This window comes from Anser cygnoides, chromosome 20, assembly GCF_040182565.1.
Source record: "Anser cygnoides isolate HZ-2024a breed goose chromosome 20, Taihu_goose_T2T_genome, whole genome shotgun sequence".
In the NCBI taxonomy this organism is placed as follows: domain Eukaryota; kingdom Metazoa; phylum Chordata; class Aves; order Anseriformes; family Anatidae; genus Anser; species Anser cygnoides.
In genome coordinates, this window is record NC_089892.1 from 5,306,405 (window position 1) to 5,325,905 (window position 19,501).

At 47.8% G+C, this 19,501-nt stretch overlaps 1 protein-coding gene across 12 annotated transcripts in view; it reads right to left on the bottom strand.

Annotated features, from left to right (window-relative positions):
* PRRC2B (proline rich coiled-coil 2B) overlaps positions 1-19,501 on the bottom strand; it is a 49,978-nt gene that overhangs the window by 21,876 nt on the left and 8,601 nt on the right. For 10 of the 12 annotated variants that reach the window (XM_066980794.1, XM_066980795.1, XM_048051793.2 and 7 more), the window contains exons 2-15: positions 14,360-14,527; positions 13,376-13,553; positions 13,063-13,165; positions 11,992-12,064; positions 9,047-9,190; positions 8,125-8,366; positions 7,578-7,699; positions 6,988-7,127; positions 6,293-6,383; positions 5,716-5,908; positions 5,001-5,316; positions 4,145-4,335; positions 1,380-1,587; positions 226-445 (exon numbers count right to left, since the gene is read on the bottom strand). In XM_066980794.1, coding sequence (XP_066836895.1) covers positions 226-445; positions 1,380-1,587; positions 4,145-4,335; positions 5,001-5,316; positions 5,716-5,908; positions 6,293-6,383; positions 6,988-7,127; positions 7,578-7,699; positions 8,125-8,366; positions 9,047-9,190; positions 11,992-12,064; positions 13,063-13,165; positions 13,376-13,553; positions 14,360-14,474 — 2,336 coding nt within the window. In that variant the 5' untranslated portion in view covers positions 14,475-14,527. The remainder of the gene's footprint in view (positions 1-225; positions 446-1,379; positions 1,588-4,144; positions 4,336-5,000; positions 5,317-5,715; positions 5,909-6,292; positions 6,384-6,987; positions 7,128-7,577; positions 7,700-8,124; positions 8,367-9,046; positions 9,191-11,991; positions 12,065-13,062; positions 13,166-13,375; positions 13,554-14,359; positions 14,528-19,501) is intronic. The other 2 variants (XM_048051758.2, XM_048051765.2) reach the window with 1 other exon arrangement.

A 19,501-nucleotide genomic window follows, 5' to 3' on the forward strand; every position in this document is an offset into this window, starting at 1 on the left:
GACAGAAAAACTCAGTTAACTCAGTCCGTAAGCACCTTCACAACAAAGGAACGCAACAGAGTAAGGGTGCTACCAGATCAGTATCTTGGCCTGCTCAGAGACATCTTTTGGGTCAACTCTAAGCCTGCTTTTCAGTAGGAGATGACCTGCAATGGCAGCATGGCCTCCCGCCACAGCATGCCTCCCATGACAGCACGTGTGAGGACGGGGGAAATCTGCACTCACCTGGCATGCAGCCCCTCCACGGTGATGTTGTCAGCCTGTTTCTGATGAGACAGGGAGTACCCTTTGCTCTGCAGAGATGTGTAGCTCTCCTGGCCCCACACCGGCACAGGGTCCATGGGAGCAGCTTTCCTTTCTGCCTGCCCTGCCTGACAGTTCTGATCTTCAGACCGACAGCTGCTCCCACCGATGGAGTCCTGCTGGATCATGGGCTTCATAATTCCTGGTCACGACAGAGTTCACACCATTAACACTAGGATCTCATTGCCAAGAAGAATTAACAGTCTACTACTGCTAGCCTGACTCCCCTTCCTTCCAGAGCTGCAGGTGACTGCAGCCATGGAAACCTTTCTGTAGAAAGGAGCCTGTGTTTGGGAAATACACAGCTGGGAAATGTACCAGGAATGATACAGAAGGTGACACGGCTTTCAGAGACCAGCTTATACACTACACACCATCACTAGCTTGAAAATAAACAGGTGTGTGAAAACAAGCCGCAAACTCAAGGGAACAATTTATACATCCCAATGTTTATATTCACATCTCTGAAGATCACTTAGAAGGTAAAAAGGTGCTAAAAGCACACAGCTGGGGAACTACAAAATTTTTCTATCACATTTCTTGAAGGCCTATCAAGATTTCAAACTATTACAGTCACTCCCAAACACTCTCCTCGAACAGGCAAGGTCTGCCTTTACAACTGCTATGGCTCCACAGCTGCTAAGAAAGATCTCCCAGCGCAGTGCAGGGGATGGGCAGGCGGGTGTCCTCCCTCCCAACCTCCTCTGCTTTCTCGTTAGCCCTCACTGTGCCTAAGTTTCCCATCCCTAGAGAAGGTCAATCACAGCCAGTCAGGATAAGAAGTCTGGGCAGAGGGGAGATGGACGAAGCACAGCAAAGTTAGGGCAGCCGTAACTATCTGAACAGCTCAAATGCTTCCCCCCCCACACACAGACCAGAAACCCCATGAAAGCCCAGTCCCGAGGACATCAGGCACCTCAGCTCTCGCAGAAGCTCTAGGACTGTAACGCATTCCTTGTATTCTACAATCCAGAAAACCAACTTCCAGTCTTAGGTCTGAGAAACTGCTGCAGTAACTTTCCAGATATCAGACAAGCCAACTGTCACGATAAAGGGAAATACTGAAAATACCTTACCTGAAGGGTGAAGGGCTGAAGGGTAGAAATCCACGGGGGTGCGACTCTGGGCCATACGAGGGTCCATGTAAGAGGGCATCATCATCCAGCGAGGGTCAAAGCCAAGCATCTGGGGGTGTGGCGGGTAGAATGTCCGCTGGGGATGGGAATGGGACGGGGGAGGATAGACTTGCGGCTGCTGCCAGTGATGCATCTTGTACAGCTGCTCCTGCAGGGAAGAAGGATGGGCTGTTTGACATGAACTGCTGCAGTGCCAGGAATCACACTTGCAACCCGGCCAGCCCAAGGAAAACACATTCAACATATTAGAGGCTCAAACACAAATCAGAGGGGAGGGTAGAGCAGTTCGGGGTAATTCGTTACTAACTGGGAATGAAGCAATTGCTGTTATTTAAATACTCAGGACACAATAAATGCAGACGTGAGATCAGGCCACCACTATGGGCCACGGCGTACGGCCAAATGCAAGGGATCACTTTCAAGACAGGAGTTCAGACTTTTCCCCCAGCACTTCTCTGAAATATAGGACAGTTTCCTGTCAAACATCGTTTCCTAATTGGAATTAAATACTTCAGAAGATGTTGCTCTTTGAAGAAAATGCAATTATAAGTTATTTACCGTGCATGCATAATACTTCTATTCTTGTTAGCCAAACAGATTAGATAAGAACATCCTAAATTCAATTAAGAGAGCTATTAATATTGTATAGTATTTCCTGTACATCCTACGGAGATGGACTGACACTGCTGGGTTGTTGCCCATCTCCCACAAGGCCAGCCCACCTTCTTTTAACATCCTAACAGGCCTCAGCTAATTTGACTTAACATTTAACTTTTGCCTAGGGTCCGAGAAGAACCTGTATTTGAAGGGAGCTTTGTGTACTGCAGAAAGCTTTCAAAGCATAAACAGCTCCAATTAACATGAAATACACCTATTTACCTGTCAAGCTTGCCACCACGCTCTTCTTACTAAGCTTACAGCAGTGTCAGCTACTGTAAACTGTTTACAAAAAAGGCAATCCCCCACTGCAGAGCAAGAGGCAAACCCTTAAATCCGAACCTGACACGTCATTATGTCAAGAGAGAAAAACCAGATTAACGCACAGATCCTGAATTACCTAGCACTCCAGGATCTTGGAGAAAATGCTTCCTTAATGCCACCAGCCTATTTTTTATTTTGTTCTTTTCATGTAACCACTGCTACAAAAGCAGCAACACAAGGCACCCAAAATACAAACTGCTTTATACATACTAACAATGCAAAAGGTAAGAGCAATAAAATGAAAATTTAATGTTCTTCCAGTAACAATGCTGTCATGCTAATACCACCTCAGGTTAAAGACATCCAATTATTTTGGGTTTCAGATTATTTTTAGTTTCAGATCACCTCTTTTAAAGAGTAACATTAGCAACATTTGCTGCTGTATGCTTGATTCATGAAAATGCCAACTGCTCAATAACAAGCACAGGAGAACAGCCGCGAAAGAGTAATTACTAAGCCTCCAAGCAAAAGCCAAATGTTGGCTCTTCACTAAGGTTTGCAGCAGGGTTGATTATATCACATTTCAAGTGGTCATTCTATGAAGAATGACAATTAACTCTGCATTATCACAAGCCTGAATATTCTGTCCCTTGGCTTGACTCCGCTGCTCTAAGGAGACTCACTGCAGCTGAGAGAGCTGGAAAGCACGTATGAAATATGAAGTACCATAAAGCTGGGAAAGATGCAAGATGTATGAGGGAGGTAGCTCAGGCTGGTCTCTCAGAGCCCCAAGAGAGTTTTCAGTGAAACAAAAATGAAGCAAATAAAAACAAACGCATATTTATGGGGCAAAGAAAACGATGATCTACAAGAGCCTCATAGAAAAAATGTGAGGTAGAAAAGGAGAGCAGATAAAAGAACAACCTCTCTGCAAAGGCAGGAGGTGGAGCACAAAGTGTGCCGCTTTACGCCCCTCACATCCAGCCTAGAAGCAGAATCCAACCACCTGCCACCCTGACCACGGTTTGCCCCAGCAGGCAAACGGCTGCCATACCCAAAGGGATAAGGACACAGCGAGGATAAAATCAAACAGAAGCAGCTGATCCCCAAAGGGAGTCAGCTCAGCAGCCTCCTTTCCCTTGGCTTGTATATTCAGCACCCTGTCCCTGCAACTGTGCTGAAGAACAGAAGCTTCCATCCCGTGCCAAGGAACAAGACCAGATGCTCACCACTTCGCTGCCAGCCAAAGGTGTTCAGACACTTTGCTGGATCAGGCCGACAGTAAGCACCAGAGTAGCCAGTGCTGCTTTTTTGACTTTGGACATGGAAAGGTGAAAGTCCCCAGTTTCTTGTACATGCACGCATTTACAAACCAGAGCTCTGCTACACACCACGGCCCTAAGATGTCAAGTTATCAGGAGATACTGAGATAGCAGCGCCAGACAAGTCAACGTTTCTGACAGCAGTGTCTACTTTTCTCCCAGCCAAGTGACAAATCTGGCCTCCCCACACCTCTCCCCAGCCACTGAAAGCTGTAAGCACAACAGCTCCAGCATGGGAAAGCACACAAAATTCACATAATCTACACAGACCCCTTTTAGCCACGTTACACAGTAGACATCCATGATTAAGACAGTAAAAAAGGCTGGGGAAAACTGCCATTTGTCGTCTGCCAAACCAAAGAGAGCTGGTTATTTGGTGCTGATGGTGGTAAGAAGTAGGCAGACAACTGTTAATGTGGGGGTCCAAAGAAGAGGGGAGGGAGCGTCCCACCTATTTATTACCTGCTGCTGTTGCTGCTGTTGCCTTTGGAATCGTGGGGGAAGAGACTTCTGGTATTTGTTGAATTCCTGTGCTGGGGAGGGAGCTTCTCTGAGCTCCTCCTCACTGCTGCTTTGGGCGGCTGCTGCTGGGGCAGGAGTCTCCTCTTCCAGATAGCCAACAGAGACATCCGGTGCGTGAAACTCAGGGGTTGCTGGAGAGAAGAAAATAAGCCTTGACGAGTCCTGCCGTGACACGGCTTGCGCACACCACCACAGCACAACATACACAAGCGTAGGCACATCCTGACTGTTAATGGGGTTGAACTTTATTCCAGTCATATATAGCACCTCACATACAACCTCTGATTTGCCCTGACAGTTCTAAGGGGCTTTGTCTATCTTGTTTTAGCAAGAGATTTCAAGATCCCTCTCTGCTGTCAGCCTTCTGCTTCAGCACTGTGGGGGAAAGCCAGTTTTCCCTGTCCCTTATATCTGCCAGCACTTACTAATAAATTGATTCTGTAACCCATGGCCCATGAGCACTTTCTTAATAGGATCACCCAACCACAAGAAAAACAAGAGGCCAGTTTCAACAAGGTCTCTGCTAGTACAGCTGATTGAGCATGCATAAGACAACCACAGAAGTCTGCTTGTTTTAATAGGTTGCCTTTTTTTTTTTTTTTTTAATAAAATGAACCTTCAACACCAATCCAAAATACTCTGTAGGATATGTGAAGCAGCCTGTCTCTTAAGTGCAACTCAGGTATTCCCCAAGTTCCCACCCCACACACAACTCAGGTAAAAGATAGCACCATATCCAAAAAAAAACCCACACCAACAACACTTGTTTTTACAAGGCAAGTAAATGCTTCTGTACCTCTACGGAAAGCATGTCCATTCTCTTGCACAGCACTTTTTTCTGTGCTTGGGGGTCGCAGGTCTTCATTCTCTGTGTGTTTCTGAGTCTCCGCGCTCTTCTGAGCCAGTTTGCACTTCTGATCAAGTTGTTTCAGCTTTGCAGCACAGGCTGCCAGACGTTCCTCCCTGGCTCGCCGCTCCTCCTCCTCCCGTCGCCTCCTGGCTCGCTCAACCGCCTCTGAGATCTCAGAGTGCACAAACTTCTGTCTCAGTGGCACTTTTTCTTCTTTATCCTCGAGGGACTGCTGTCTGAGAACGCTTCCCAGGGAGGGCTTCTGCCAAAGGAAAAACATTCCTTATTGAGCATGACCTGAACATATCCTCTACCTTGAACTTTGCATCCCGTGCTCAGACAATCTCCTCCTGTCTGCCTCCATCCTCTCTATCCTCATGCACACAAATCCCCACTTCTCGTGAGGAGTTATTGCTATCTGGTTTAGTTACTCCTTTTTCTAATTGTCTGACAAACCTACTGCTCTGGACCAGTTTCCATTTCCTCTCTTTAGTGGCAGTGCCGTGCAGACGGGTTTCTCTCCAGCCAGATATAAGGAAAGAACTGAGAAATTTATCAGCATCCTGTTTTGAATAAAGCGTCACACAGGTCTCTTAATGACATCAATGTGCTTCATCCACCAGCCCAGCACAACAAGCCCATTCACAAGAGTTCAGCCTACCTGGTATTCAGATGAAGAGCTCCAACCATTCATCTTCCTTGGAGGTTGCTGTGAATCCTGCACTTTCCTGACTGTCCGGGACAAGCCAACTGAATCGCCCCAGTTCTTTCCTTCCTCCAAGGTGTGTTTGACATCTGCACCATCTGCAGAGCTCAGGGACAACTGTCGCTGCCTTCTGGGATCCCAGCTGTTCCTGTCATAAAAACAGATTTGCTATTACAATTGCCACTTGCCTTAAAAAGCACTCCTTACTCATCAAGTGGCAAAAGCAACTGATTGTAACAGAAACAAAGGATCCAAAACAAACACAAGCCCAAGCAATGGGCTTTTCCTAAGGCATTTAAGAATTAACACCATTATTGTGCAGGTGAGACACAAAAGGGACTCAGTTCCATGACCCACACACACCCTCGAAGCTCACTCAGAAGCCAACAGATGGAATAAACAAAGCCAAGGAGGTGGGGGTGGGGCTAAAAAAAATATCAAGCCTCAATATATGAAACAAGTTTTTAAAAGATCCTGGTACTGTTTTAACTGTATTGAAACAACCGTAGGTGGGAACACAGCCAGTTCTTACCACTTCTGTCGTCCATCTTTAAGAACTTCTTCCTCTTCCTCATCTTCACTAAACTTGAGTTTCTCAGAGTAATCCACTTCATCATGAATACCTGAGATGGAACATTTGGAGAAGGGACGTGTGAGAGAAAACAAACAGGTCCTGCCTTGTCCTGATAAAGCTTATGCCTCCTCTGGCACTAAACTAGATGCTACTTGGAAAACTGAGCGTCCAGCAGAGGTCCTGGAAGCGATATGACTAGCATAGACCCGCACTGCTGACCAGCTGGGGTGGTCCCAAAAGCTGTGCAGCAAGCAGTCTGGAAAGGGAAGCTGCAAATGAAGACGCAGCCACCAAACTAGACTGTGTGCAACCGCATGCTGAATGCTACGACTGAGAAGATGGGGCTAACTCTTCTCCCCAGCAGTCATACTGCTATCCTGCTGCTGTTTGGTGTTTTCAGTTTTTAGGAGTCTTCAGATCCAGTTCCATGAGTACTGTCTGATGGAAGGATCAGAAGGATCCATTGTGTCATCATTTACACCAACAGCAATTTCACAGCTGTGCAAACCACCCCTTCCTTCCCCCCTCATCCACTCTGTGGCAGTGAAACAGAGCCATTAGAATATCCTGGCTACTTCGTGTTGCAGGGAGAAAAACTGCTATGCTTTACCTTCTAAATCACTGACTGAAGCTAGAGGATGGAGGTACTTTACCTGCCCATCCATCATCTGCATCATTGTCTAGTTCATCCAGCCCCTTCAGGTTCTCTGCGTTGATAATGGTGGGCCGAGGTGCTCGCTCTCCCTGCCGCATTGGACGTGTTGGGCGGGACAGGCCAAGCCTGTTCTCTTTTCTGTGGAGAGATGCAAAAAAAAAAAAAACACATTAGAAAAAGTAAAGAAAGGAACATGCAATTGAGTTTGTAACAGTGAATCAGTCCTTCACTACTATATGCTTATTTAAAAGGACTCCACATACCTCTCTGCCCAACAAAGCTTCTCTTCCCTACCAACCTGGTACCCACTTCCTAAGGCTTATAGATCAGAACTGCAAACCTGCCAGTCCACGATCACACCCCCCAACTTCACACATCTACCTGCTCCTGACACACAGTACCCAAAATCTTGCAACGTTTCTGATGCTGCTGCTGGAGCAAAGCACTGATCCTTTGGGTAAAAATTAGGCCTCCTCTGTGGCCGTCTGTAACCTCACAACTGCATCCTCGGTCCAAATTCTTGCACAGTCCAAGTCCCGTTCACAACCTGAACCAGGCTCTCAAGTGGGACAGTCATGGGAGCCTTACCCATCCTGGTCATTCATCTGGTATTGTCTGAAAGGGACGCGAGGCTCAAGCCGAACTTGAGGAAGGGGGAAAGACCCTCGGTCCAGCGATGCAGGGGTCTCAGGTGGCTGTTGTGGACACATCTGGAATAAAGCAAAGAATAGCCTGTTTATTCACTGCCACAAGGCTTACCCAGATCAGGTTACGACATAGGCATGGTAGCTGCGACTACACTAAAGGAAAACAAACACCTCATGTCTTGCTGGCTAACAGACATGTTAATTCTCCAGCTCTAGAGGAAAAGCAGCAACTTTTCCTTGGGCTGAGCAAGGCTGCGCCTGTTCCATTTCTCCTCAGAGCACATTAGTGCTGCACTATTCCAGCATCAAAGGGTAAACGCACAACAGGGAAAACTAAAAATAGATGAAGAGAGGGATCTCTGAGCAAGTCCTGGGAACCGACTCAGAGGAGAGTCTAGAAAAATGCTATCTTAGCTGACTTCCTCAACCCTCGTACCACGTTTTGAGAAGCAAGGACATTACACAGCTGTATGAAAAGGGCAACTTACAAAAGCAGGTAGCATGTCATGGTACGTAGGTGGTTGGTAGACATTTCCCATGAACTGCGAAGCCCCTTTACGGATAGGCTGAGCTGGGCGGAGAGACGGCTCCTTCGGATCGCTGGCACTCACTGAGGAGGGGGCTCCGTCTCCAGTGGTAGAAGTCTTGCTGCCCAGCTCAGCAGGGGAGGCGGTCAGAGATGTGGCAGAGGTTATGTTCCTCCCACCGCCCTCCCTCCAACTGGTGACATCTGGAAGAGAGGTAATAATTACGTTAACATCTGTAAGTGCAGACAGTCACTTCGCCAGAAAGTCTCAAAACTAAAATACTCTGGTCAAGTCCTAATTACGCAGAGGATGTAGGAAAACAGCAGGGACTGAGGAAAACTTCCAGATGCATTTATTTTCCCAAGAGACTAGCAGCATCAGCTGTTACTAGGTAATTACTGCACCAGTGGTGTCCTCATTTGTCAATAACCTTAAGTTTCAACAAAAATTCTGCCACAGATCACCACAGTGCTCATCCTGCAGAATTAAAGGTCATGAAGAAACACTCAAAGAGAAGCTGCATTACGCCACACACTCACTCCACTTAAAACTCTCCCCTAGCCCATGGGAAGGTCCCTCCTTTGCAGCATCACTATGTTAAAAGACACAGAACAATGCAAACCCTCTCTGCTCCTGCACACAGAGTTTTTATGAAACAATGCAGTAGATTACAGTCCGTATCAGCTGTCTGGAAGACAGAACTCAAGCAAAGAATCTGGGGTCATTTACTAGGCAATGTGACATATGTGAGCTCATAACTGTATTGAAAAAAAAAACCATAGGGATGGAATATATAACACTACTGTGAAAGGGCATCCCCCTGCCCAAAGCACAACCTAAGGGATTCTGAGCTAGGGTAAGGCAGAAAGCCACATTTACTTACTCTGGGGGCGGAGGCTTGGTCCTGGCCCATACGACGGATCTAAGGCGCCCTTTTCTTTGCCAACCTTGTCCTGCTCGCCAGCTGCTTTCAGCGTCGGAAATTCCTCGGGAGAGAAGGATAACAGTCGGCTTGAGGCCCTTGAACCTGTCAGACAAATAGTTACAGGACTTAGAGAATGCCTTGCCAATCTTTCAATTCCCTTATCAGATCAGCCTGGAAATATGCTTCCTGAGAATCTGGGCCTCCAGTATATTTAAACACAAATTACTACTGTACCTGCACCTCAGCTCACATCCAAAACACCCTCAGACATCGTCACCAACTTGACAACAGATGTCCTTACCAAATACTCCCACACTCTTAACTTGGGATTATCGTTTAAATTCTCACTTTCAACAAAGTCAGGGTGAACTTTCTCAGCTTCCAATTATTTTTGTGTAGCACAAGATTCAGGCTGAGGCAGGGATACAAATTCTGAAAGGTTACTTATAAATGATATCCCGTTATCAAGTATTTGACATTTCTTTTTCACTACTAGTGCTCAGATCTCACTCCACTAGGGAATTCTATTGTGAAGATTTCTGGCAATATACTTGGTGGAAGACCACAGATAAGGACCGAGTGCAATATGCTATACCCCACTCTCCTCCCTGCTGCAGCACATTTAAGATGCAGATCGCTGGCCAGATCAGGCCAGCTTCATTTCCTGTCATTGGCAGATTGTCTTGCCGAGTCACCAGCTACCCTAGAATACCCTAGCTTTCTCTCTGTTACAAAGATCTGACGGTGACTGGAAAACAAAACAACAATTCTCCTAAAATTGCTGGCAAGATAACACTGAATAAAAAGAAACTGTCGGCATTTTTGCACTACTTTTTTCCAGAATCATTTCTTTGTGTTACTTGGCTAATCCTCCTTCAGAATTATCATGTTAGAAGTAACAGCAGTGATTACTGAAGACCTGACGAAAGAGTCTCATCCGTCTTTATACCTCCTTGCCCTAAAGAGTCAAGGAGGATTGCCTTCATTAAATCATTCTCACTTTCTGGAACTTGGACAGTATACAAGACCTTCTTCCTGAAGATTTCCAGAGAAGACACTGCAACTACTGCATGTAATATCCTCAAATATTTTGGACAAATGAGAATACACAAGAATGGACCACAAAATAGCTGAGATGTGTTAAGAGTTCGGATTTCTACTGCATTATTCCCCTGAACTAGAATCTTGAGAACATTAATAATATTTAGGTGTCTTCCAGGAGATGCCCCCACCCCAATCGCTGGTAAATATTATGTTTTTCCCTGTAGGTAAGGCTGCACAATGCAACGACTGTTAATGTGTAGTCATTAACAATTTGCACTCTAATCCTAGGCAGCATTATACTGAGAAAAGTTTGGTTCTTTTGGGGTTTTTCTGTTCCCCCTGCCCTCCCCTCCTTTCCCTCAAACTGCCCCTTATATGGAAGAAATAGGCATGGTGCAGCTCATCTTTAATTCACTAGACCACATTAAATCTTTCTGGGAGGGCGTATCCTGAAATAACAGCAACAACACCTAGGAGAGCCAAAAGCAAAAGACTTCCCTCTTTGTCAATATTACTAGAAACTGCTGTATTAGCTTGGAAGGAAGCGCAATTGCTCGGTGCCACTGGAGAACTGATGCAGGGATGGGGTGGCCTGATAAATCCTTTCAGCCAGAATTCTGATGCTCCCGTGGTGGTTCAATTACCTTCCAGTTAAGCTGCTCTTTAGCCACACATGTAACTCTTTTCTCGGCCTGAGAACTCTACACTGATAAGAATGTGACCTCGAATGAGTTTTCAGAAAATCTTTAAGAACATTGTTAGAGGATCAGATTTCGAAACGTCTGCATAGGAGGCCCATAAAGCAACAGCCTCAAAAATGTACCAATTAACAAAACAATAGACAGCCTTTTCACTGGCTACCAACCTCCAACAAGCACAAGTTTCTGCTTTAACATTTAGCCTCTGAGAAACACCCTCTCACTAAGTGACTCATTCCATTTAGGATAAGCTTGTCCCCTCCGTTTCTGCAATCTGCAGCTGTCCGTATTTCACATCTCTGCAATTTCACTTGATGACCCAGGGGTTCCCGGTCTGTTCACATTAAATTGTGGAATTAAGCTGTTATTCTCACCACAGTTTTAATCCTAGTACTGGAAATCACCTCCTGTGTGGAAACGGATGCATCTGAAGACAACTCAACTCCCAATTTATGTTAACACTGCTCCAGAATCCCCAGTCAAGCAGAAGCAATTAGCAGCACAGCTACTCGGGGAGACTTAATAGAGAGGCATCAGCCAAGGTGCAAGCAAGTGCATCCTGTAGCAGCTTCAATGCCACGTCCACCCACTGTCACTGAAATACCCTTCGCCCAAGGACAATGTGTACAGACTTCCTGAACATTATCATCACAGCCTCACTCCTGACCACCTCGTTAAGCCAGGCTCCCCATGCTACTAGCCACGGAAATGCCTTCCAGGCTCTGACGTGCTCTTTTCTCCTAAGCCAATCTCCTCCTCCATTCTGTTTTCTGCATCTTTCCACACACTACAACGGGCTGAGGAAGATGAGCATGAGGGGGCAAGTGTTTCCCTTCTCCTTCAAAATCTTCACCTCCCAGAACTCCCACTGCTTCCCAAGGCAAGTGCATGAGCCGCTCCGGTTCAGCGCGGTGCTGGGACACGCTGTCCAAGCTGGCTCTTGCACTGACGGCCCCAAACAGATGCAGTTGCATCATTCCAGCCAACACATTACACAAATGCAAAACAAGACTCATCTGGCCTCAGTGCACTGTACCCAACACAGCTGTGTCCCATTAGGCACCAGTCTAGACAGGGAGGACAGGAAGAAATGGAGTCCGCCCCATCTCCGGCCTGAGGAGCAGGCACATACCCAGCCCCCTTTCTGTTTACCATACTCACCACCTTCTTGTCCTGCTGGCTTTCCATTCAGCTGTGCCCATGACTTTGGTCCACCTGGCACTGAATTTGTACTCTGAAAACAAAACCAAAACAAAAAACAAACAACAATGCCCACGGATCAGTGAACTGTTCCTCATTTCCTGGGTGGCATTTGCTACAGTTCAGACCTCCACATCACCCAGATGTCACTGGCTACCACAGGTCTCCCCAGTTTCTTGCTGGGGCTCAAGTCAGCTGCTCCCCACTGCAATGCACTATGATGCTACAGCGAAAATATTCTTCTCCATCCTGCCTTTTATCTCCTCTCAACTTCACCAACTATTTCCTCAAACCATTCTTCTTCCTTTCATCCCTCAAATAAAGCTTTCCCTTTGTTCTGTTGCATTTTCCCAAACTGGTCTTAATCTTCCAGATTTGTTCCATGCTATTCCTCAGCTTGAAGGCCATCCTGCTTTCTCACGCATTAACCAGTCTTCTCCTCCTCAGAACACAACTCCTGTCCTGATTTTCCTGAACCTCAAGGGCTGGGATTTTTCATTTTTATTTTTAAACTAGAAGTGCGAAACCTGCAGCACAGAGGGGCCAGGTCCTTGCACTCTCTGGGGAAGCTTTCTTAGTTGCCAGTAGTTTTTTCAGGTCCTGACACTGGCTACTTCTCCCACATGACCAGATCTCTTCTTATCAAGTCTCATCAGGCTGGGAGCAAGAGCTGGATCTGCTGTCACCAAGCGACACTTGAATTAGACCCAAAGTAATGTAGTTTACAAGTGCTAACCAGCCATCCCGCATTCCAGCCATTCTTTCTAGATTGAAGCTTGACTTTCCCCACTCACTTGAAAGGTACAGAGGTAACATGCACAAAATTACACTGTAACCGCAGCACAGCATTCCTGGGGCACAGTGACTTGGAGTCAAGAGTCAATTGTACAAGAATTGATTACACAGCAGCTGTTCCTTAAATTACAGTCCACCAATTCTTACTTGTGCAAGGTAACAGAGACAATTAAAGGAAACCCTCAAGCTGACTGAGAATAGGGGAAACAGGGTGGCATGGAGACAGCTTGCGCCTACCTCCTGAGTGATTGACTGTGTCTGCTTCTGTAAATTGGAGACAGATTTCTGCAAACCCTGCTGCGGCAGCGACTCCTGCAGCTGTGCAGCCGTCGCACTGGAACTGGGGAAGAGACAGCAGAGGTGAGATCAAAGGGGAAGGCAAGATGACAAACTGTGGCAACACAGCAACTGTTAAAATACCACGCTAATTTTGAGTCTGCACTGGCTTGGACAACAGAGAAGTGATCTCTGCAAGGCCCACACACAGCACAGCAGTGCAGAACTGCTGCTGCTTGCCTGACAAAACTTAGCAACGAGCAGTTCGACCTACCTCTTTTGGTCTGGCTGATCCTGCTTGTTTGCCCATCCTGTACCGTCTTTGGGTACTATAATGATGTTGGGGTCGTTTCCTCTGTTCTCAGACTTCAAGCTAGGCAAGTTTGCAGGAGGTGGCATGCGCCGGGCAGCAGCAACTTTCCCAAGACTCTGTAAGCCATGTCTAGGAATAACTAGTGAGAGAGGAACGCAAGCAGGTTATAAGGTGGCTAAACCCTGCTAGCTCAGTAGCCTCAATTAGCATCCCAACAGAACTGTACGATAAGCAGCACCACTGCTGCTATTCGTGACACTGACAGTCAACCTAAGACCATTTCCTGCAGGACCATCACAGAGCAACTGTCTGTTGTAGCAGACAGGTAATAGGCAGCGTCCTACAACAGAGGGGAGGGAGAGACAAATAATCGTCCCTAATAGAAAATGCCCAGTCTTTCAGCTTCCAGCACAGACACTCCTCTTTCATTTCACAACAGAGAAACAGAATCTCCCTTTCACAGCTTGGGGAAATAGCCATCGCCCTTCCTGGCCGCAAAGGCCCACGGCTGGTTCATGGCCACCTTGTTGTCCACCAGGACTCCCAGGTCCTTCTCCGCAGAGCTGCTTTCCAACAGGCCAATCCCCAACCTGTACTGGTGCACGGGGTTATTTCTCCCTAGGGGCAGGACCCTGCACTTGCCTTTGCTGAACATCACAAGGCTCCTCTCTGCCAAATGAAAAGCTAAATTGACAGCCCAACAGTCTCCCAGCTGCTTTGCCAGAATTCCTCCATGACTCCACGATAACAGCAGCTCAGCAGCACGAAGAATCACCACCATTTCCCTCAAAGCCTACATACATGCCCAGACACCAGTACAAACAGTTCTGCAACCCAGCCAGCCCCTTCCCATTACGCATCCTACCTACAGGGCCAACAACTTGAATTAGCTCTGCACCAGTACTTAGAAGACCCCAAAAGGAGCTTGCTGAAGGTATTCCTTACCTGTAGTTCTGATAGCTTCTATTGACTTTCCTTTATACTTATCAAACAGGCTGAGAGTTGAGTACTTGCTTTTCCCATCCTTTCCCTTGGTTATTTGCCCCAAACGATCGGACATTGCGATGAAATGTCATCTAGTAAGGAAATTTCTCTGCGCCGCTCCCGATCTGCCTTTTAATGAAAGAGAACCAGGGAAATGCCATCAGATTGTTTAGCCAGGGATAAGTAAACAGTAAACCAGGCACAACAGTTTCAAGTGCAGGCAGATTCACTGAGCAGACACTCTAAGTTACAAGGTTTTAGCCCCCTCCCCTTTAGTTGCTTTGGGGACTCATGATCCATAACCTACATTAAAATAAGCGCAGGAAGACACAGCAACATATTTCTTCCTGCCACTCTGGTGCCAAGAGGTGAACTTCTTTAATTACAAGGATACAAAAGAACATGGTCAACTTAATCCTTGCTTTAAAATAAATTTAACATAAGGTTAGATATGCTTAACATAAGCTACACACAAGGATTCCTAAATACAAATGAAGGAGAAGTACTACAGCTTGTCCAACACTGGAATTTATCATCCGATTTCCCACTGAAGTGCATTGATAGCAGAGCTTGTTACATTTAGGATAATGGTTTCATGCTGGCGACAGTTAATGACTTGGACCAGCAATTAATGCTTTGAAAGGCATCACCTGAACATAACAGTTATTTCTCCAAATTCCTTTTCCCTATCTGCTGGCCACAAGAGAGAGTTGAGGAGTCTGAAAAACAGCGCAAATGAGACAGGTTCAGACCCTTGAAACCACAGGTACAGCAGTTCAACTACAAACCCTAAAAACATTTTATAAAAAAAGACTATTTTCTCTGTCGCTTCAAACACCGTTTTTTAGCTATAAATGTACTTTTCACAGTACACGTGGTTTGCTAATTTTTCACTCTGATCTCAGCCAGCACAACGTACTGCAATTAACGCCCTCCACTCGGGCAGTCTCTCTGCTTTCACTGCCTGGCTTCTAGAGCCTAGGACAAAGCTGAAACACGGGGAACGCAAACACTGCTGACAAACCTTTACCTCAGAAAAGAAACCTTGCTTACTCTCAATGGATGTTTGTTTCGAGTTTTTAAGGAATAATTCATTGTTCTCACTTTTCCACAAGTCTAGGAGCTTAATCTAACCTTTTCACGCGTAATTTAGATTTCCAGATTTCTTGTTGCAAAATCTCCACTTCAAGCCCATAACTGCTGACAGCTTTATTATACCATCTGCTAGGTCCTATCTCATGGCTGCAACTCTCTGTGTTGGGAGTAACAAAAAGCTATATATATACAAATACATATCAGACCTTTCCCCCTTTCAGCCTTTCTGAGACTCCTCAAGCTGAAAGCACGCTTCCAACGCAGCCAGAAATCACTCAGCACTCCCAAAGAGATCGTCTCTGACCAGAGGCTAGAGCTTCCACCAGCAATGCCTTATCAGACCTGATTCTTGGGTAAGAGGATTAGTCCATTACATTATACACAGAGCAAGCACAGAGCACAACCAGATTGGACACAGACAGTTTGAGAATGTACTGCAAACCTGCAGAGAGCCAAGCCAAGGCTGCTGCCAGGCAGCAAGTTTCTGACCAACGAACCTGGCACCCTACAGCAAACACCCTACGGTGCAGGATTTACATCAGGCCTGGCACGAGCAAGAGGCTGTGGACTTGATGTGCGAGGCAGCAAGGGGCAGGACAGGGGACAGAAGATGAAAAGTGTTTTCTGTCACTCAGTCCCAGCCCTCGGGATGCTCAGGATCGCCACCTGAAGCTCCACGCAGCTGCAGCACAGAGGCCTGCGGAGGCAGCAGGGCTGGCCAGCGTCCTTCAGACACCTTTTCCTGCAGAGCAGCAAACAGATCTCCGGCTCCAAGCTGGTTCCATCTTTGCTAAGATGGTCACCGTGTGCCAAAGAAAACAACAGCTCCTCCCTCGTTTCCCCATTTTCACCATACTTCATTAGTAGGACAGGCATAAAAGAGAAAGGGAGAACGCTGTGATTAGTGCAGGCCTGGCAGCAAAGCAGACACTGGGCTGAACAATGTCCTGTTGGAACTGGCAGGGCCGTGGGGAGCCCCGGACCAGCACTACTAGCAGAGGGAGCAGCACACCAGCCCTCAGCTGCCCTGGCAGGAGCACGGCCACCCCTCTTACAGGCACCTGGAGCCTCGGGGAGGGAGCCTACCCAGGCCTCTCCGATCCTGTACCAGCCTCACACAATCCCAAGCAACAAAGTCCATTCTGAGGTTTAGAAAACCTCGAAGCAGACCAAATTATTAGGCATTAGAATAAAACCAACCAACCAACCATCACATCGGGCTCAGGAATTAGCTAGTTAACAGAAAAGCCCCAAGTTCCTCAAAGTCAGCATGCAAACAGCACGCGGGTAATGCTGCCAAAGAGAAACCCTGACAACCAGTTATGTAAGCGGGTCTCGGCTGCCTCCTGATTACATCTTCTATCATTAAAAGGATGCGGGAGGAATAAACAACCACTTCAGAGCAGAGGAGCTGGGGACACGCTGGGAAAGAGCTCCTCGTCCAACTCTCTGGGACAGCCGCAACTGCTGTCTGGCTGAGGGAAATTCAGACGTGCTTTGTGCTCCCTCAGTGCTCTGAAGCTGAGCACACGAACCGCGGCTTTGTTTGTGCGCTACGTACCGGCGTGTGCTCCAAGGGGGGGCACAAGTCCACGGGGAGCTGAGGCAACTTCAAGCAGGCCTGCGTGCAAGGAGGCTGCAGCGATGTGGAGCTCCGTGGAGCCTCCACAGGCCGTGTGACACTGGCCCGGTCTTCCCATCATGCAGCAAATCCAGGCAGGCATCGCCAAAGCTTTCTCGCCTTGCAGAGAGAAGCCGTTTCTGCTAAAAATCAACTTAACTGACAATTAAACTGCCAGCCTGCACGCTTAGTGTTAGGAGAATCAGAACCAGAAGGCACCTGCCGATGCTGCCACGTGGAAACTGACAGCCTCTGACCTGTGCTCCTGGTCCCCTGCCCGATTGCTGGCCCTGAAGAAAGCATCATTCCCTGTCACAGAGAAACGAGCAACCAACAAAATCAATCGCCTACATTTCTGCAAGCTTTCTCTCCGCATTTGATCTTTGGGGGAAGGTTCCCTATCAGTTTTAGCACACAGCTCAGCTCTTTCTGCTCTCAGGACTAGCAAGGTCTCCTGTAATACCCATGGACAGCAGAGTGCAAAATGCTGAGCATCTCGGAGGACTCAGAACACACCGCAGCGTGAGCAGTTACATTAGAGGCCCCAGGGTACAAATAACTGCACCAAAATTACTTCCTGGGCAGAGAGCTCAGCTGCCAGGAGTCTTCGTGTCCTCACCGTGCTGCCCTGCACTTGATGCGTGGGTACTGACCCCATCTAACCCTCATTTAAAGGGGATTTCTCCTCCTTGGAGCTGCAGCAGGGATCTACCGAGCGCTGGGAGCCCATCCTGAAACGAGCCACGTGACGAGATCGAGCTGCTGGCAGCGGTCAACAACTGGAAACCCCTGAGCTGGAAACGGCCAAAGGGAGAGACTCCTGCCGAACGGGATTGTCTACAAAGCTCTCTGTGAAGCTGTGTAGGAAGGAGGCAGGGCTGCTGGTGTTTTATTCACAAGACTTCAATGGAGCTTGAATGCCTGGAAGTTAGCCAGCCTTAATTGAGCAGGGCAAACAGATTGATCAAAGGTAGCACGCACACCAGAAGGAATCGCTTCAGATACTCGCACACCGCCGCGCACAATCGCTCGGGCAAAACCTGGGCCACTGCAGACTCTTTGCTGCAGACCTTCACTCCTTGATCTTTTAATGGCAGCAGTCACAAACACAAAACAAAGCAACAGGACGGACATTAACACAGAAAAAGGCAATTTTCTCCAGAGCAGGAAGATTCTTGACCTGAAATTTAACATCAATTGCTAAGAAATGCACAGGTTGCAAAAGCTGAACTGCACTTCCAGAAAAGAGAAAGCGTTTAGAGTCGGTGCTAAACTGGAATCTACTGTTGTTTCTAATGTTACTGGTAACGTGAAGCCTTATAAAAGAACAAGGTATAGCTTTACAGATCAGTGGTATTCACTCTTCCTTAAATACACCCGGTTGCTTTTCTCTAGCAGCCCTCAGAGCTCAGCGTTTATCTGTCAACAGGACCTCACCACTGCTTCTCCTGGAACACCTCCCACCACGAAGCACCTATATGGGAAACGGTCACCACCTGCCTCAGCAGTGAAAAGTGCCACTGGCTGCCCTTGGCAGAGCTCTGGTGAAGCAACACAACCAGCTGCCCTAGGGGCTTGGTGCCACACGCACTCATATCCCGTACAATTTCTGTTGGGGCCAGGCAGGGATCATCAGCCTGGAGAAGAAGGGACCAGGTGCGCACGCAGTTCCCAGGAGAGAGCACTTAGTAAAGAGGGGGGCACCAGGAGGGTACCAGAACCCAACTATGAAGTCAACAGGATGAACGCGGAAGGGCTGTGTAGCAAGAGCCTAGCCCACAAGACGCCAGGCTCTCAGCCTGTTGCACAGCCCAGGGGAAGCTGCTCGGATTTGTTCGTACACCTGCAAGAAGGGCCTGCTGAGATGCCGAATGTGGGACCGAATCCTGCCAGAGCAGGGAAGCAAGTCAGCACCAGCAGCCTGCAGCACGAAGAGATGGACGCCCCTCAGCAAAGACGGCTCGTGGCTCACCGGGGGACCCTCCTCGCGTAGCCGAACAGGCGCACGGGGCACCAGCAATTCCTGTATTCGCAACTCCAGCTGCTCCCTGCATCTCCTGTCAATCTGCTCTCCTTGTAACGACAGGGAATGGGAGACCAGGATCACGTCTCCCGTGATTTATCACCGAGGTATGCTGCCAGCTGAGTGACACGGCTGCAGGCTGCCTGCCGGCCAGCCCCATCACCAGGCGTCGCGAAGCCAAGCCACCGTGACCCAGACGCGCACAGCACCACAGAGAGGAGAGGCCGAGTCGTCTGGGCAGCACAGCCTTCACCCTGCGGCGTGGAGCCGTGCACGCAGAGATAAGGCCTGACAGGGGAACAAAGAGGGCATGCCCTAGAAGATGACCTGATCTCATTTTCTCGATTGTCTTCACCACGCTTAC